Source organism: Lepidochelys kempii, chromosome 12 (assembly GCF_965140265.1).
Source record: "Lepidochelys kempii isolate rLepKem1 chromosome 12, rLepKem1.hap2, whole genome shotgun sequence".
NCBI classification, from domain to species: domain Eukaryota; kingdom Metazoa; phylum Chordata; order Testudines; family Cheloniidae; genus Lepidochelys; species Lepidochelys kempii.
The window spans coordinates 40601057-40619328 of NC_133267.1; the positions used below are offsets into that span (position 1 = coordinate 40601057).

The 18272-nt window shown below is 56.3% G+C and overlaps 1 protein-coding gene across 2 annotated transcripts; it reads left to right on the plus strand.

Moving 5' to 3' along the window:
* Nucleotides 1–5777: 5777 nt before the first annotated feature.
* HAS3 (hyaluronan synthase 3) lies at nucleotides 5778–18218 on the plus strand. 2 transcript variants are annotated; one of them, XM_073308316.1, is made up of 4 exons: nucleotides 5778–5832; nucleotides 9946–10566; nucleotides 13816–13917; nucleotides 14851–18218. In XM_073308316.1, the coding sequence occupies exons 2-4, from the start codon at nucleotides 9946–9948 to the stop codon at nucleotides 15772–15774; spliced, it is 1647 nt and encodes a 548-aa protein (XP_073164417.1). In that variant the 5' UTR covers nucleotides 5778–5832; the 3' UTR covers nucleotides 15775–18218. The 2 variants fall into 2 exon arrangements, with proteins under 2 accessions (XP_073164417.1, XP_073164418.1); XM_073308317.1 differs by lacking the exon at nucleotides 5778–5832 and adding an exon at nucleotides 8702–9281.
* The last annotated feature ends 54 nt before the right edge of the window (nucleotides 18219–18272 follow it).

The window sequence follows — 18272 nt, forward strand, 5'->3', positions numbered from 1 at the left end:
TTTGAGTACAGTCTTCCAACCAGTTTTGCACCCAATTTATAGTAATTTCATCTAGATCACAGTTCCCCAGTGTGCTTATGATAATGTCATATGGGGCTATGTCAAAAGCTTTGCTAAAATCAAGATCTATCACATCTGCTGCTTCCCCTTTATCCACCACACCAGTAACCCTGTCAAAGACAGAAATTAGCGGGTTTGGCACCATTTGTTCTTGACAAATCCAAGCTGGCTGTTCATTATCACACTACTATCCTCTAGATAGTTACTAGGCTGTCAAGCGATTAAAAAATTAATCATGATTAATTGTGCAATTAATTGCACTGTTAAACAACAGTAGAATACCATGTACTTAACTATTTTTGGATGTTTTCTACATTTTCAAATATACTGATTTCAGTTACAACACAGAATACACAATGCACACCACTCACTTTCTATTTATTTTTAATCCAAATATTTGCACTGTAAAAACCCAAACCCAAATCACCAAATTCACCTCATCCAAGTACTGTCATGCAATCTCTTTAACATGAAAGTTGAACTTACAAATGTCAAATTATGTACAAAAAAAACTGCATTCAAAAATAAAACCATGTAAAACTTTAGAGCCCACAAGTGCACTCAGTCCTACTTCAGCCAGTCGCTCAGACAAACGAGTTGGTTACATTTGCAGGAGATCATGCTGCCCTCTTCTTCTTTACAATGTCACCAGAAAGTGAGAACAGGCGTTCGCATGGCACTGTTGTAACCAGTGTCGCAAGGTATTTATGTGCCAGATGCTCTAAAGATTCATATTTCCCTTCACGCCTCAACCACCATTCCAGGGGACATGCGTCCGTGCTGATGACGGGTTCTGCTCGATAAGCTATTACCAGCAGGACAGTGGGGTGGGAGGAGGTATTGTTTCATATTCTCTGTGTATATATAAAGTCTGCTGCAGTTTCCACGACATGCATCCGATGAAGTGAGCTGTAGCTCACGAAAGCTCACGCTCAAATAAATTGGTTAGTCTCTAAGGTGCCACAAGTCCTCCTTTTCTTTATCCAGAGCAGTGCAGACTGACGGATGTTCATTTTCATCATCTGAGTCAGATGCCACCAGGAGAAGGTTGATTTTATTTATTTATTTATTTATTTATTTTTGGTGGCTTGGGGTCTGTAGTTTCTGCATCAGAGTGTTGCTCTTTTAAGACTTCTGGAAGCATGCTCCACACCTCATCCTTCTCAGGTTTTGGAAGGCACTTCAGAGTCTTAAACCTTGGGTTGAGTGTAGCTATCTTTAGAAATCTCACATTGGTACCTTCTTTGCATTTTGTCAAATCTTCAGTGACAGTGTTTGTAAATCAAACAACAGGTGCTGGGTCATCATCCGAGACTGCCATAGCATGAAATACAGGGCAGAATGCGGGAAAACAGAGCCGGGGACACACAATTCTCCCCCAAGGAGTGGGGTCACAAATTTAATTAACGCATAATTTTTGTAACGAACATCATCCATGGAAGCATGTCCTCTGGAATGGTGGCCGAAGCATGAAGGGGCGTACGAATGTTTAGCGTATCTGGCATGTAAATACCTTGCTATGCTGGCTAGAAAAGTCCCATGCGAATGCCTGTTTTCACTTTCAGGTGACATTGTAAAGAAGAAGCGGGCTGCATTGTCTCCTGCAAATGTAAACAAACTTGTTTCTCTGAGCAGTTGGCTGCACAAGAGGTAGGACTGAGTGGACTTGTAGGCTCTAGAGTTTCACACTGTTTTGTTATGGAGTGCAGTTATGGAACCCCCCAAAAATCTATATTTGTAAGTTTCACTTTCAGGATAAAGAGACTGCACTGCAGTACTTGTATGCAGTGAATTGAAAAATACTATTTCCTTTGTTTGTCACTTTTACAGTGCAAATATTTGTAATAAAAATAATAGAAAGTGAGCACTGTGCACTTCGTATTCTGTGTTGGAATAGAAATCAGTATATTTGAAAATGTAGAAAAACATCCAAAAATATTTAATACATTTCAATTGGTTTCTATTGTTTAACAGTTTGATTAATCACAATTTTTTTAATCGCAGTTAATTTTTTTGAGTTAATCACATGAGTTAACTGCAATTCATCGACAGCCCTAATATTTACCAATTGTTTGATTCATCACTTGTTCCAGTATTGTTCCAGGCATTGAAGTTAGGCTGACTGGTCTATAATTCCCTGGATCCTCTTTGTTCCCCTTTGTAAAGATTAGTTCTGTGTTTGCCCTTCTCTAGTCCTCTGGGACCTCTCCTGTCCTCCATGAGTTCTCAAAGATAATTGCTAACAGCTCGAAGGTTTCTTCTGCTGGTTCTTTTAATACCCTAGGATGAATTCCATCAGGTTCTGCCGATTTCAATACATCTAACTTATCTTTATATTCTTTAACCCATTCTGCCTTATGTTTCTTCCCCCTTGTTAATATTGATTGTGTTAAGTATCTGGTCATAATTTACCTTTTTAGTGAAGACTGAAGCAAAATAGTTAGTAAACACCTCTGGCATCTTGAGGTCATCCATTATTAGCTCTCTTTGCCTTTTATGTCACTTGATAGGTGTAACTCACGTTGTCCCTACATGCTTGTGCTCTTTTTTGTGTGCTCCTCCTTAGCAATTTGTCCATGTTTCCACTTTCTGTAGGATCATTTTTGATTTCCAGGTAATTCAAGAGCTCCTGATGCAGCCTTTCTGGCCTCTGACTAGTCTTCCTGTCTTTCCTTTGCATCAGGATAGTTTGTTGTTGCACCTGGTACTGTCTCTTTGAGAAACTGCCAGCTCTCTGGAATCCCTTTTTTTTTTTATTATTATTATTTTTTTAATTTTTTTATTTTCTTCCCATGGGACCTCACCTACCAGTTCTCAGAGTCTGTTAAAATGTGTTTTTGTAATCCATTGTCCTTATTCTGCTGCTCTCACACCTTCCTTAGACTCCTGAAGTCTGTCATTTCATGATCACTTTCACCCAAATTGCCTTCAACCTTCAGGTTCACTACCAAAGCCTCCCTGTTGGTCAGGATCAAGCCTAAAATGGCGACCCCCTTGCCTACATCCTGCATAGGGTGACCAGACAGCAAGTGTGAAAAATCGGGACGGGGGTGGGGGGTAATAGGAGTCTATATAAGAAAAAGCCCCAAATATCAGGACTGTCCCTATAAAATTGGGACATCTGGTCGCCCTAAGCCTGCACCTTCCTGAAACCAGAAGTTATCACCAGGACATTTGAAGAACTTATTGGGCAGTTTGTGTTTTGCTGTATTACATTTCCAGCTGCTGTCTGGGCAGGGCAAGTGCCCCCTAACGACTAGGTCTTGTGTTTGGGATATTGCTATTTGTTCTAGAAATGCCTCACCCACCTCCTCTTACTAATTGGGTCCCTACTGACATCACCCCTATTTCCCCCCCTTTTATCTTCACCCAGAGCCTTTCAACTGCTCTGTCTCTCACCTCCTGGACCTCAGCACAGGGGTATATGTTCTTGGTATGTATTGCAACCCCCCTCCCTTTTCCCCGGTTTGTCCTCCTGAACAAGCTGCACCTCCTACACCAATGTCCCCGTCAGGAGACTTATCCCCCCCATGTCTCAGTGATGCCAGTGAAGTCATAAACCCACAGAGCAGTTTGCGCCAGGTACTCTGCTGGCAGCCAGAGCAGGGACTTTCCAGTGTGGATTTTGACTAATCCTTGGGGGACTTCAGCCAGAGGAAACCTCCCGTTGTGCCGGTCCTGCTACAGGCTCACCTAAAGCGAGGCCTGTAAAATGGGAGCAATCAGATGGGTCAATTAAACTGCCACCTCTGGGAATTCCAGTCAGCTGCTTGGTACAAAGTGAGCCCCATCACTGTCTGCCTGCGCCTCCAGCTGTCATGTGCAGGAGGCTCCAGCTGCCTGGTCGGAGGAGAGGGATCCCCTGCCCCTCCGCACTGTGCTGGGAGAGCAGGACTGGGGGACAGTGTGTGGACCCTCAGTCTGCCCAAGGTTCTGGTCAAACCCAATGAAATCCCAGCAGGGAACAGGAGAGAGGCTCCTACCCCTCCCAACACCCTCAGCGGAGCACACAGGCCTCTGCAGGATTCTTTTCTGTCTTCTTAGAGGGAGGTGGCTCTTTTAATGATTTTATTCTCCCAGCTGGCCAGGTCCCCCAAAGCCCCACTCTAGTTTAGCAGAAGAGGTAACAGGAAGTGTCATCTCCCAGCACAATCTCTCCTTAAAACACTGGCTGAGTGGTCGTGCAGCCAGGGCCTAGGCTCGTTACCTGCCAGCCATGGCTACATCTGCCCCAGTCACAGCTCTCCAACACGCCCTGCCGCACCAACTCCTGCCTAATGTGTTTGTCCTTGAAGTCTGCTGCGACTAATGCACTGGACTTTGATTTCACAGGTACCCCCCTGCACACCTCCACTCTCCCTCCCGCACCTCTGGCGGTGCCCCAGAGAGTGCTGGCTGGGGGGGAAATGAAGCACGGGCACCAGAGGTGTATCTTGTTCCCCTCTCACACCCCAAAAGGTGGAACTGCTTCTGCTGCCAGTTCCCGATAGATGCAGCCGAAGACCGAGCCCAGTTCCGGAGAATTTAAGCCCAAAGGGTCAAAGTTTGGTTCAGGGCGATGCCCCTTTTCATGGAAAGGCGACACTAATCCAAGAGCTGGAACCTGTGCAGGGCCTGGTGCTCGCTTATCTCTGTAACTTCCCCCGACACACCTGGCTCCGGCTCCAAGGCGGCTAACTTTGTGCCTCCAGTGGCGGAGAGCGGCTGTGTGCCAAGAACCTGGCTCCGAGCAGCCTGTCCCTCCCTGGCGCGGGGACGTGAGACCCTTTCCAGTCTGTGTGCTGTGTGCAGAGGATGAGCAGCTCAGTCTCCGCCACGCTGCTTGGGCCCAGGAGCCAGGCCTGGGGAAGGGGACACGGCCAAGAGGTACAGTGCACTGAATGGGACTTGCCCCAACCCAGCAGAGATCTGTAACCTTCGGGGTTGCTCTGGATCAGAGCTTGCATGCATTTGGCTACAAGAAACAGAACTGCAGCCCAAAGCTAGGCTCCAGGTCTCACTCCCGCGTGGGGGCAACCATGCTCCCCCCACTCCCATTCCACCTCCCCTCCCTCCCTCCCCCCCCCCTGGCCTGTGCGCCGCTGCATATGCCGCCCCCTCCCCTGGGAAGGGCTTCCCTTGCCCGCAGCACCTTCACCCCCCTCCTGAGCCCCTCGGGTCCTGCTCGGGCACCAGCTCCTGGGGGCCTCTCCTGCCGGGCTCTCAGGTACCCGGCTGTCCGGGAAACTCCATCTTCATCCTTAATCTCTGCAAGCCCTTCCCTGGCCCTGCAGGAGGGGAGCCTCTGGCCAGGGCAGGGCCAGCCGGGTACTGAGGCCGAGAGAATAAGTGGGGTCCCGCAGGCAGCCTGGCGGAGACAGGGACAGAACCCGGCCCGGTGCCCGGGGCACAAGCCCAGCCTGGCTGACGGGGCTGGGGGTTGCTTCACCAGGGAACGTGTCGGGCTCCCGGGCCGCTGGTTTGGAGGGAGCTCTGCCCAGCGTGCCCGGGGGCCGGGCCGGCAGGAGCACGTGGAGGGCGGGCAAGGCGGCTCGCTGGGGGGTGAAGGGCGGCGCCCGGCCGTGGAGAGCCGGGCGAGAGGGGCGCCCCCGCCGGCCTCGGGGCGCCTCTCCCGGTCGGGCAGGCGGAGCCCCCGGGGGCTGCGGGCGGTGCCGGCTCAGCCGCTCCTTTAAAGGCGGCTCGGCCGGGCCGGGCCGGGCTCAGAGCGGCGCGGGAGGCGGAGGCCGGTGCAGGCGGCGGGGAGTGGCGCGTCCCGGGGAGCCCGGCGGCACGGTGAGCGAGCGGGCGGGGGGGATTGTTGGTTCCTGCCGTCCCGGCCCCAGCGGCGGGGGCTGGCCGAGCCGGCCGGGGTCTCCGGAGCTGCGGACCGGGCTGCCGCACTGCAGGGTGAGAGGCGCCTCCTGCTCCCCGCAGGCTGCTCCGGGGTCCTGCCGGCCCCAGCCCGGCTCCCCTCTCCGGTCCCTGCGTTGTGCCCGTCACCGGGTACCTGGGCCACCAGCCCCCGCCCAGGTGAGGCAGCCAGCTAGAATGGGCAGCCTCCGCCAGGAAGGTGCCCGGGCCCCTCTCGGCCCCACCTCCCCAGGCCCTGCTTTCCTGAGCCACGCAGAGCTCACCCCCAGGGACCCTTCAGCAGGCGGGGAGGCTGGCAGGGTGCTGCACATCCCTGGGAGGGGAGCCCTCTGCCGGGCTCCCCCGAAATCCTCCTCCAGCTTCTCCTGTGTGGGGAGCTCTTCTCCCTGGTGCTCTCCTAGCCAAGAGAACTGAGCTGAGCCTGCTCCCCCCCCATCCCCACTGTGGGAATGACTGCTCCAGGCCCCAGCGATGGTCTCCCACCCTGGGAGCCACTGTCCATCAGCCATGCCCAGATCTGTACAGCCCTTGGGGCAAAAGGCCGGGCACTCCAGCAGTTCTGTAGGTTGCCTGGAGTGCCCTGGGCCCATGCGAGCTAGTGCTGGGGAGATGCTCCCAGGGCTCATAGACCCTTCCTTACACTGGGTTTCAGCCCCTGGTGTGCCAAGGCTGGTGGTTTGCGTAGCCCAGCTTTCTACCTGGTGCCTTGTCCTCTGAGGCCTTGCACATGACCCATAGCCAAGGGAAACACATAGGTGGACGAACAGAGAGTCCGGCTGCCTCACGACCTGCATGTTCCCTGCTTCTCACGGGACACCAGGCTGGAGAAAGCACAAGCCAATGTGCTGCAGGGACCAGTCCTGCCCTGGCCTCTAGAGCGATGGAGCTGACTGCACCTAACAGGCCTCTTCCCTCCCTCGGAAGTCCCCAGGAGCCTTGTTGCAGGGTGAGGGAGGCTCTGGGGTGGGCCGGCACAAGGCAAACTTCTAAAAAGTTTTTCTTTAATGCATTGAGAGAAACAATCTGCAGCACAGCCTGGCCAGGGCCAGCCTGCGGGGGAGGAAGGTGTGTGTTGGGAATCTGGGACAGGGTGGAACTAGAGAGAGCCTGCCCAGCCAGGGCCCATCGCCCATGGGAGAGCAAGTGGGGGACTAAGAGAGAACCTGCCTGGCTTGGGGGAGAGGCGCTGGGGGCAAGGTGGGTCAGGGGCCAGTGGGAGGGACTATCAGAGAGCCTTCCCCGGCTGGTGGGGGGGGCTGGGACCTGCCTGCTCCACCCATCAGGTTAGCCCCTGCCTTCTGGCACCTCACCATGTGGTGCAGAAACAGGCCAGCAGGGCTGGTGGGTCCCTACCCCTCACACACAGGGATTGGCCTGACCTGGGGCGCTGGGATAGCTGTGAAATGCTATTGGCAGGAGAGGGCTTGGAGCTGGGTGGGAGGGTCAGTCATTCCTCTCTGTAAGCCCATGGAGGCCAAGAGCAGAGACTCCTCTTAGGAGTGGGATTGCCAAGCGGACAGGGACTCCCTGTGTTTATCCCCCACAGACACCCACCGGGCCCAGGACCTCTGTAAGGGCAGCGAGCACCTGGCTGGTCTATCGGTGCCATTTGTACAAGTGAATGCCGATGGCATACAGTCTGTCCTGCTGCGGGTCAGCTGGGAGCAGGATGAAGGCATCCTTCATGCCCTTCATCATCCTTCAGCAAACCCAGGAGCTCTGCTCCGGTGGGGCCTGGCACCCAGCAGCCTGGGTGTGCAGGCGCCTGGGGAGGAGCCTGGATATCAGCTGGAAAAGCTCCAGGTGCCATAGCCTGCATGGCTGTTGGCAGCTCTGCAGCAACCCCTCTGGCTTCCCCCCCTTGTACGCCCTCTGTTATCAGATAGCCTTGCTCACCTGTGTGACTGGGAATGAAAGGCTGTTGGTCAAGTCTCCAGCTCTTCCCCCTGGGGACGCATGGCTCTGTGCTTTCCCACCAGTGATTGGCTCCCCAGGACGAGACCACTGTCCAGGCTTTGGGGGCTCTGGTTTCCTGTAGCTTGGGACAGTCTCCCAGTGTCTCTGGCTGCTGACATTCTTCGTCCCTCTGACACTGCTTGGTAATAAGTGCAAGTGCAAAGCCAAATGCAAGCAGGCCTGAGGCCCCAGGATATGGGGCCAAGTCCCTCCATTGCACTGGCTTTGTACTAAGCTTTGGGATTTATTCCAATAACAGTGCTCAGAAAGGAGCAAACAAACCCTCCAGGGGAGTGTGAGAGCCTGCATCCTGCCCCGCAGCCACCATTGGGTGACAGAGGGTCTCTGTGTCCCTGATGGAGACCTGGGAACCTCCCTCCTCCAGGCCGGTGTTGTGGTCAGCAGCCTTGTGGCTGAGGACGCCGTAGCTGGTCTCATCACAAGACCCATACTAGCAGGTGGGCTACTGCTGAGTGTAGGGAGGCTGCGCCTGAAGGACCAAAGGCAGAGCGGGGCTCTCTGGCTCCACCCGTTCCCTTGGCTGGGCCCGTCCCAGAGGAAGAGAATGTCATCTGGCTGACTGGGGAAGGCAACTCTTCCCCATTGTAGGGGGTGTGGATGGAGCAGGGTAGCTGCATTAGATCAGGAAAGGGACTGATAGTCCAGCCCCTCCTCACTAGGGATGCCAAGAGACAGACCTCTTCCTCTTCGCTGCAGGTCTGGGGAGCAATGCTGCATGTCTGACTTGGGCATGCAGTTGCTGCGATTGCTTGTGCAAATGGCTGCCTATGCACTTTTGCACACTGTTACACAGTCCATGTGTCATGCACCATCAAGCAGTTGCATGCTCAGCTCTCTGAAGTGTTTGGCCCTGAGAGCCCAGAACCTGGAGCCTGTGTTCAAATTGTGTGGGGGTTTCCTGGCTGCTGGCATTTTACACCCTGCAGTGGGGAGCTGTTCCAAGGGCCTAACTTTGAATGGCCAGCAACAGCGCAGGACAGGTGGGCATCTGGCTGGGGTAACAGATGCAACTCTGTGCATGGGGGGCGGGGTGTGTGTGATGTGTGTTGGGAGGGGAAATAATCCTTTCCTCCTGTGTTTGAAATGCTGTGGGCCAGCCTGGTTCCGGGATACAGAACCAGTGTCAAGTCATAGTCTGGCTTTGTGAAAAGTCTTTGGACACTTCTGGGGAGAGGATGCTTTGATTTCTAGCACTAGTTCTGAGGAGACCTGAGATTGGCTGGGATTCACATGCAAAAACTGTAGGGAGAGTAGCCAACCACTCTTTCCCCTTGACAGGTCACCTGTGGCGTGGGTTGTGAAGCAGGAGAAACAGTCGCAGATACAACCAAACACTGAGTGTTACTGCATGGGTGGCTGGCTGTGAACTGCTCCTGGGTGGTTCAGAGCTGAAGGTGACTCCCACATAACCCACTAGCCTATCTCACGGGGGAGAGGGGAGTTTGGGATCCCTGCAGAGGGGTTAGCCAGCACTTCTGGCAGCTGCTAGAACAGACCCCAGCTCCTTCACTCCTGGGGAAAGTGAGTGTCCTGAGCGTTTGAACAGTGCCGCCCTGGGTGTGGCAACAGCTGCGTGCATGGCGCTTTCCAGAGTGCAGACAGAGGCTGCCACAAAGGGCTGGGCTTGCCAGCTAGCCGAGGCACTGAGCGATGGCAGGCCCTTGTCTGAGACCTGGAGAGCAGGAGGGCACTAGGGGGCTGACTTGGCAATCCCCATTGGCCTGAAAGGGACTGCGAAGTCTCCAATGCACTTCAGGCTGGCCTGGGGCTCTGGACTATTGCTTCATCCTAGCTGGAGCTGGCTGGGAATGGGACCCCCTCTCCTTCTGTAGCACCCTCCCCTGGTCCTGCCTTCAGTACCCACTTGGCATGCTGCCAGAATGAAGGCCCCCTGCTTTGACAGGTGGGTGACTGGAGGAAGGGTTGCTTGGGACCCCTGGGTAGCACCTTTGCTTCTGTGATGTGAAGAGCGAGGCCTTGCTGTCCTGGACCTCAGCCTGCTCTGTGCGCTTTGTGTTGCACCCCTAACAGAGCCTCTGGTACCTTCTCTTTTGACAGATGCCAGTGAGCTTCACCACAGCCCTTCATGTTTTTGGTACCAGCCTCTTCGCCTTGGTGGTGCTGGGAGGCATTCTTGCAGCCTACATCACTGGCTACCAGTTCATCCACACCGAGAAGCACTACCTCTCCTTCGGCCTGTATGGTGCCATCCTGGGCCTTCATCTCTTCATCCAGAGCCTCTTTGCCTTCCTGGAGCACCGGCACATGCGGCTCGAGGGGCGGCCCCTGAAGCTGCACCGCTCTGTGGCGCTCTGCATCGCCGCCTACCAGGAGGACCCTGACTACCTGAAGAAATGCCTGCGCTCAGTGAAGCGCATCTCCTTCCCCGACCTCCAGGTGGTGATGGTGGTGGATGGCAATGGCCAGGATGACACCTACATGCTGGAGATCTTCAATGAGATTCTGGGCTCCGAGAAAACAGGCTGCTACGTCTGGAAGAGCAACTTCCATGACAGGGGAGAGGGCGAGACGGATAGCAGTCTCCAAGAGGGCATGGGGCACATCCAGCAGCTGGTGCGGAACAGCACCTACTCCTGCATCTTGCAGAAGTGGGGGGGGAAGCGCGAGGTGATGTACACAGCCTTCCAAGCACTCGGGGACTCTGTGGACTACATCCAGGTGGGTGGCCAGCTCCTGGGGATGGCTGGAGGGTGTAACAGCATGGGAGAGGGGTGATACTCCCACCTTGGAGGGCACGTTGCAAGGAACAGTGATCACACTGTGCTGGCTGGGCTTTCCACGCAGCTCTCACGCTAACCAGTGGGAAGCGGTTTCATTTTTCTTTGCTTTGAAATACTAAGTGAGGAGGGGTTGGGGTGGCGGAATCTGCTGCCCCAGAACAGGGACAGCACAGCCTTCGCTGTACCTTGCCTGAGCGGGAGGGAACACAAGGCTAGGCCGAGATCTGTCCCAGCTGATGCACCAGGGATTGGCTGGGTCAGGCAGACTGGAGAGCCAGAGCAAGGATGGGTTAGTGGCGAAGGCTGAGAGTTGGGATGCTGCACTCCCAGCTGACTCATGGCAGGGTCCAGTCCCAGCTCCATACTCACCTTCTCCCTATCCAGCCCAGCCTTCCTGTGGGCAGGGAGGGGACTGGATTTGTTTGAGATCCTCTAACAGGCAGTGCTAGAGCAGGGAGTCTGGGCTGGCTGATGCCCACTGTGGCTGTGTACGTAGCCGTGCTTCAGGCAGGCTGCTCAGGGCACGTGGGGGATGCAGCCGTGGCACAGTCACTGTCCTCAGTCCTGTCCCTTTCCTTTGTGCAGCCCCTGCCAGCTCAGTCGTGTCCTGCCTACTGCTGGTTCCACCTCTGCTTGGCCAGCTGTGTGCAGGGAGCCTGGGGCTCTGCTCCGTAGGGCTCCTCCAGCTTACCCAGTTATTGCCTGCTGGCGGGGCATGTGTTCCTGATCTGGACTCTCTCCAGCTCTGTTCTGTACAAAGACCTCATTCCCACAGTGATCCCCCTGCCCAGCAAGGACTGAATTACCCAGGGTTGTTAATGTGAGCCATTGGAGGGGTAACCCTGGCTCAAAAGGCTTAGTCCAATAGACAGATGCCCAGAAGTTCAGATGCTCTTGGGTTGCAGGTCTGGTCTGGAGCTCTCCCAAGAACAGGATTTGAATTTTCTCTCCCCTCCTTCTTCCTATTGGGGTCCCAGCAGCAGCTGTGAGGTGTGAGCCTGTGCAACCTGCCCTGGGGGAAATACAAGCTCCTTAGGCCAGGGTTAGGGAGAAGCTAAGGGAAGGAAAAGAGGTAACTAGGTGCCAGGTAACAACTTCCCCAACTGCCCAGGGGAATAGCACTCAACCTGGGGGAATACCATGTGTGGGACTAACCCATTTGGCTGCATCCCTTAAACTGACACCCAATCCCAAAGTGCACCCCAAGGTCACTCAGCAGCTCAGGAAAGTGAGAGCATGTGCTGGGTCAGTGAGTAGTAACTGTATTCACAGGAGCAGGAGACGCTTGGAGCCCTGCATGCGGGAGGCAGAAATTGGCTCTTTGGGGAAGGAGGGTGCTGGAGCTCTCTGTGCAAACCCTTGGGATAGCCAAGCACAGGGCAATGCAACCCTCTCTTCCCACTGGGTTGAGAGAGTCCAAAGCAGCTGTCACACAGAGGATCCTGCCTGGGCCAGCCTGCGCTGAGTGGGCAGTGGCCAAGCAGGCAGACTGGGTCCCTCCCACTCCTGCCTTGAGACATCCTCTCCAAGAATGGGACTTGGGGAGTGCGGGGCCATCATCCCTGGGGAGGGATCGCTGCTCCTCTTTCCTGGCAGTGAGGCACTAGCAAAGGGCCGCCCTGCCCTGGACGTGGTGCATTGGAGAGCCAGTGTTCGTGCACCAGGTCCGTAGGGCCACAGATGTACAGGCCACCTAGAAAGAGGCGGCGAGGGAGGAGACCACAGGATGGGCAAGGCTGGAGGAGGACAGGGTTGTAACCCGGGTGGTACAGGGGAGCGGAGCTCAGGATGGGTTCCTGCTTGCCACAGAATCCTAGGTGGAAAAGCCCATCTAGCCTAGACCCTCCTTGCCAGGGCCAGGCTCTGCTCCAGGTCTTTGTCCAGTCCAGTGTTCAGTAGGCAGCAGGCCTTTCCCTTGGGAGATGATTCCACAGCCCCCATTAGGAAGCGTTCCCTGATCTCCTTATGAGTGAATCCCCCTGGCTGGCCTGTGCCCCGGCTCTCCAAAGACTCAGCTAGGTGAGACCGAACCAATCCCTCTCCTTGCTCTTCTCTGACCTCCCTTCAGTTTGTCACCCTCTTTTTGGCATTGATCCCTGCTCTGACCCCCCAGTGCCATACAGAGAGGGCCTGACTGCTGTGACCCCTCTGCATGTGTGGGGCCCTCCCTCACAGGTCAGGCCTCTGCCCATTCCTCGCTGCTCCAGGAGGGTGCAGGTGGCTCTTACCAAGGTGTTGGGCATGAGAAAACTGCGTCAGTCCATTGAGGAAGCCCTGCACAGGTGTTCGGGGACTTGGCAGGCTCCCCGGTACTTGTTCTGGGACCCATGCATTAGCCAGAATGGCTGGAGGGCGCTTTGCCCGGAGAGAAGAAAGGCCGTCTCTGTGCTCCCCTTGCCAGGCCAGCAGCCTTGCCAAGGTGCATGGCATTTCCGTGCACTGCCACAAGCAGGAACTGCTGTTCCCTGACAAGCACCGAGCAGTCCCCTGCTTGGGGACGCATGCCCCAGCCATGGCCGTTTGCTCTTTGGGCCCTGTGAGATGCTGAGCCTGCAGTAAATGCCCAATGCCTGGACTGTGCCAGGTCTCTCTACTGATCCCCTAGCATTGCCACTTCAGCTCCTGGAAGCAGAACTACCTCACGACCTCTCCCCTCACCCCTTAGTGAGACCCTTCACCTCCGCCTCCTAGTGCACCCCTGCCCCCTAGCGGCAGACTCCGCTTCCCGGCCAAAACTTCATAGCATAGAGGCACGTCTCTCTTCCCTCCAGCCCCCTCTGTGGCACAGCCCCTGCCTGGGGCTCAGAACTAGGGCCCCAGTTGCCCCTGTGCTCTGCATGGTTCTGTGAGCCCAGAGCAAGGTGGAGAGGTGATTTGGGCCATACCATGCTGTTCCCCTGCAGGAGCCTGTATGTTGCGTGCTCCTGAGTCAGGTTGTCTGGCTGCTGTACGCCCTGTGCAGCCTCTCAGAATGGACTCCTGGAGCAGTCCCTGTAGGCCCCAGCGTGTCCGTGGCAGGATGGGTCTCTTCCCCTAGGACTTGTTCTGCGGTGCTTTGTCTGGTCTAGTTCTAAGTGACGCAGCCTTTGCTGGATGCAGGGCTGGAGGCTGGGCTCCCCTGGCATGTGTGGAAGGGAGCAGGAGGGTTAGGCTGAGCAGACCGTGACGATTTCTCTCTGCTCGGTAGGTGTGTGACTCAGACACGGTCCTGGACCCGGCCTGCACAGTGGAGATGCTGCGCATTTTGGAGGAGGATCCGCAGGTGGGCGCAGTTGGTGGAGATGTTCAGGTACAAACCCAAGGGTTGTAACCAATGGCACGTGAGCTGAGTGAGACTGCCCTGAAATCCCAGGGAATGCTGGGCCAACGGGGGTAGGGTGGGGGGATCGCTTGGCTCCTCTGGGGTTGGGTGCCAGGCTCAAAGTGAGCCTGGCCGTGCTGCTGCTGAGTGGGTGGGGAACAAGTCCCTGTGCCAGTGCTGGGAGGGAGGGGCATATCCAGGCATGGGGATGCCAAGGCAAGAGGCTCTATAAAATCCTAGGGTAGAGGGAGCATCCTGGAGCAGCCCAGGAAGGAATGCTGCTCTGGAGGGTGGCGGCAGCTTTTGCCGTGGCTCAGAGCCAGGCAGAGCACGAGCCTACTGGCATGTGCTTTGGCAGTGATCAGGAGGCCCACCTGGGGTGGCGGCTCTGCATGGCAGTACAGGTTCTGTCCTCACCCCGTAGGCACAACCACTGGGGAGGGGAGGGACAATGTCCCTCTGCCCCCATTGCACTGCTGCCTGCTGTGGGGCTCCTCTGTGACTGGTGTGAGGCTGGCCGGTGCCTAGTGAAAGGCAGGGAACCGCCTCCCTGAATAACTGGGCAGCAGGGCTGAGGTCCTGGAGGCACCTTCCCAAGAGCCTCATTTCTCCTTAGAACGGCCACGGTGCCTGTCTGTGTGCTGGTCTCTGCCCTGCAGGCCTGGCTGCGTGCACAGGAAAACCTGGCTACTGCTGTTGCTCTGAGAGCAAGGGCCTCTCACCTGCCCCTCTGGGCTGCTGTCCTCTTGCAGCTGGGCTCCTCTGCAATGGCAAGCCCTGGGGTGAGGGCAGACTGTGGGAGCTACTGGACGGGAGACACTGGGCTGCAGTGCAGATGCTCCTCTCCTTGCCTCGGCTGGGGAAGGAAGCCCTGCAGGGCTATTTACTAATGGTGTCTCCTTACACGTGTTGCCTTCCCAGATCCTGAACAAGTATGACTCGTGGATCTCCTTCCTGAGCAGCGTGCGGTACTGGATGGCCTTCAACGTGGAGCGGGCCTGCCAGTCCTACTTCGGCTGCGTCCAGTGCATCAGCGGCCCCCTGGGTATGTACCGCAACATCCTCCTGCAGCAGTTCCTGGAGGACTGGTACAATCAGAAGTTTCTTGGTAGCAAGTGCAGCTTTGGGGATGACCGACACCTCACCAATCGTGTCTTGAGCCTTGGGTATAGGACTAAGTACACCGCCCGCTCCAAGTGCCTGACCGAGACTCCCACCAAATACCTCCGCTGGCTCAACCAGCAGACTCGCTGGAGCAAGTCCTACTTCAGGGAGTGGCTCTACAACGCCTTATGGTTCCACAAGCACCATCTCTGGATGACCTATGAGTCCGTGGTGACTGGCTTCTTCCCCTTCTTCCTCATTGCCACGGTCATCCAGCTGTTCTACCGTGGCCGCATCTGGAATATCCTCCTCTTCCTCCTGACCGTGCAGCTGGTGGGGATCATCAAGGCCACCTACGCCTGCTTCCTCCGGGGCAATGCAGAGATGATATTTATGTCCCTCTACTCCCTGCTCTATATGTCCAGCCTCCTGCCAGCCAAAATGTTCGCCATCGCCACCATCAACAAGTCGGGCTGGGGCACCTCTGGCCGCAAAACCATTGTGGTCAACTTCATCGGCCTCATCCCCGTTTCTGTGTGGGTTGCTGTCCTGCTGGGAGGCCTGGCCTACACAGCGTACTGCCAGGACCTCTTCAGTGAGACAGACCTGGCCTTCCTCATCTCTGGTGCCATCTTGTACGGCTGCTACTGGATGGCGCTCCTCATGCTCTACATGGCCATCATTGCCCGGCGCTGTGGGAAACGGCAGGAGCAGAGCAGTCTGGCTTTTGCCGAGGTGTGACAGGCGCGGGGGCTCTGGATGAAGTGGGGAAAGTGCAATGGGAAAGGATTAGTGCTGCCGCCATGCATTGTTCGGGGGCAGCCAGGTGGAGGGCGGGGGAGGAGATGGGATTTTATTTGTGGGTTTTTAAATTGCTGTCCAAGGAATGAGTTCCTGGGCTAGTGAGTCTGAATGCCACCTGAGGAGAAGCTGCCTGTTGTCCAGCAGAGAACGCTCCAGGTAGCCTGGGCCACGCACACCCACCCACAGGTGTGGTGACTCCAGTGTTTTGAGGCCCATTCTACTGCTGGAGGAGTGGGGAATCCCCTGAGGCAGCTTCCAGCCTCTCCAACATTTGCGATGGCTCCTGTGGAGATTCCTGTCTGCCACCTGCCAGGGCACAAAATCCTGCTGTGGGAACTGCACTGAGCTCCATTGGTGGAAAGGCCCTGGGCCAGAGGTGGAAGAGGAGGCATTGCCTGCAGACTCCAACCTGAGCAATAAGGCTCCAGGGGAGGCCTGATCCCCAGGAGCCAGTGAGGGACAGGAGTACTCGCTGAAATGAATTCATACTTTAAAAGAATCCAAGTTTGCCAACACTCCGTCCTGCCCGGTGGAGCAGGAGCTGTCTAGCTGGACTGGTGGCACAGCTGGTGACGCAGTAAGCTGGCCGCAATGCGTGCCCCTGGAGCCCGGGGACTTGGTTCCTGCCTGGGGCCTGCAAAAGAGGCCGAGAGGGGCACTGCTTAGCCAGAGCCAGGGCCTGCTCCGAGCTAGGCTCGGTCAGGTCCCTGTGCCTCTAGTGCTGGTCCATGAGCTCTGGCAGTGGAAACTGGCCCATGGGAGTCGAGGCTCACAAGGTCCGAGGCAGGCAAAGGCCACGCCCCCCCGCCACCAGAAGGAGTGCCCCAAAGTCTCTGCAGGCTAAGCTGTGCTTGGCAGGCCAAGAGCACCCGCCCTTGTGCTTTAGAGCCCAGACACTGGATTCCCTGGCAGTCTGGCATTCTCCCCAGGCAGGAAAGTGGTCCATAAATATTCAATTTATTTAAGAGGGCAGAAATCTTCCCCCTTCCCCGCCCCCCAGTCCCCGCACAGGACTGGCTGCCTGTGGATTTAATGCTGTGAACTATGGAGTGTTCCCTGTGGCTCTCCTTTCTCTCCTGAGGCTTTGTGCCGGGGCGGGGGGGATCCTAATGCTATGGTGCTTTGCTAAGGACACCGCAGTCCTTTCCCTGATGCGGTGAAGAGAGATCTCCACCTTGACAACATGAGTTTCCAAGGCAGGGGGAAGGAACCTCCCTTGTGAGGGCCCAGATGGCAGCAGTTGGGCCACCTGAACATGACCTGGACTGGACAATTCTTTGCTGTTCTGAAGTGGCTTCCTCAGTCAGGTACCACGTCCGTTTCCCTGTGCCACTTGAAAACTCCAATGATCTTGGCCTCCCGTAGGGATCTGCTGCGTGGCTGAGTGCTCTTCCATGGCTCCTTCTGGCCCAAAGCCCTGGGCCTGAGTGGCAGTGTGAGCTCACAGCGGGGATGGTGATATGAACGGCTGTTCCTCTGTCCCTTCTGCCCGCTGTGCCGCTGACCCCCAGGCAACTCTTCCGTCCCATTCCACACAGTGGGGCTGTGCCCTGGGTCTCTGCAAGGGGGCAGTGGTGCACGCTCCACCCAGCCCACACCCTGGCGTGTCTGCTCCTCAAAGGCTGAGGCAGCATGGCTCCAGCTTTAGCCTTTGCTGTGCTCAGAGCAACGTCCGTACGACTGATACACCAGCAGTGACCCTCCCCAGCCTGCTGCTGGGGCCCTGTGTGTGAAGTGCCGCGCACAGCTCGTGTCCTACGGTGCCAAAGCCCGCGGTAGGGTCACCTGGGGCCTCTCTTGGGCTGCCTGCCTCTGCCCCCCATTCAGTGTTACTCAGCACTTACGGGTGACCCGTGGGCCAGACTGTGCCAGCAGCTGAGGGTGAAGGCAGAAAGGTGAGCGGCTGCACTAAGGTTACATGGCTGTGAGCTTTTCCCCTGGGCCCGCTGTACAAGGGGGAGCATCTTTGCAATGGAGCTAGGCCAAGGCTGGCTGCCTCGGCTGGCGATAGGAATGGGGAGGGGGCAGCATAAAGATGGAGTTAGAAGGTGCTTATTACTTAGCCTCTCAGTGCTTCCCCTCCTCCCTGCTCGCCAGGCCAGGGCTCCTGGTTGTGTGGAGGGAGGGAGGCACTAGGACCACGCAGGAGGGCCAGGTCCCCTCTCTTCCAGGCCTGCCACTCCTGCTCCATCCCCATCACGTAAAGGTGAGGGAACCCCATCCTTAGAGTGGCTCAGTACGGCCCTGCCCTGCCGTCACTGCTTTCATGTGTCCGCACACAACTAGACACATGGTCCGTGCCCTGGGAGCCTGGGCACTATTCCTGGCTCTGCCACCAATGCAGGCAAACTTGGGCAAGTCTCTTCCCCAGCTGTGAGGGGGATGGGGGTATGTGGGCACCTAGGGAGACGGGTGCTCTCCCAGGGCAGTTAATT

Excerpts from the sequence above, each read along its gene's own strand:
- HAS3 (XM_073308316.1), top strand. The coding sequence starts at position 9,946 with ATGCCAGTGAGCTTCACCACAGCCCTTCATGTTTTTGGTACCAGCCTC. Across the intron at positions 10,567-13,815 it reads ACTCTGTGGACTACATCCAG|GTGTGTGACTCAGACACGGT; the intron begins GTGGGTGGCCAG and ends TCTGCTCGGTAG. Across the intron at positions 13,918-14,850 it reads CAGTTGGTGGAGATGTTCAG|ATCCTGAACAAGTATGACTC; the intron begins GTACAAACCCAA and ends TTGCCTTCCCAG.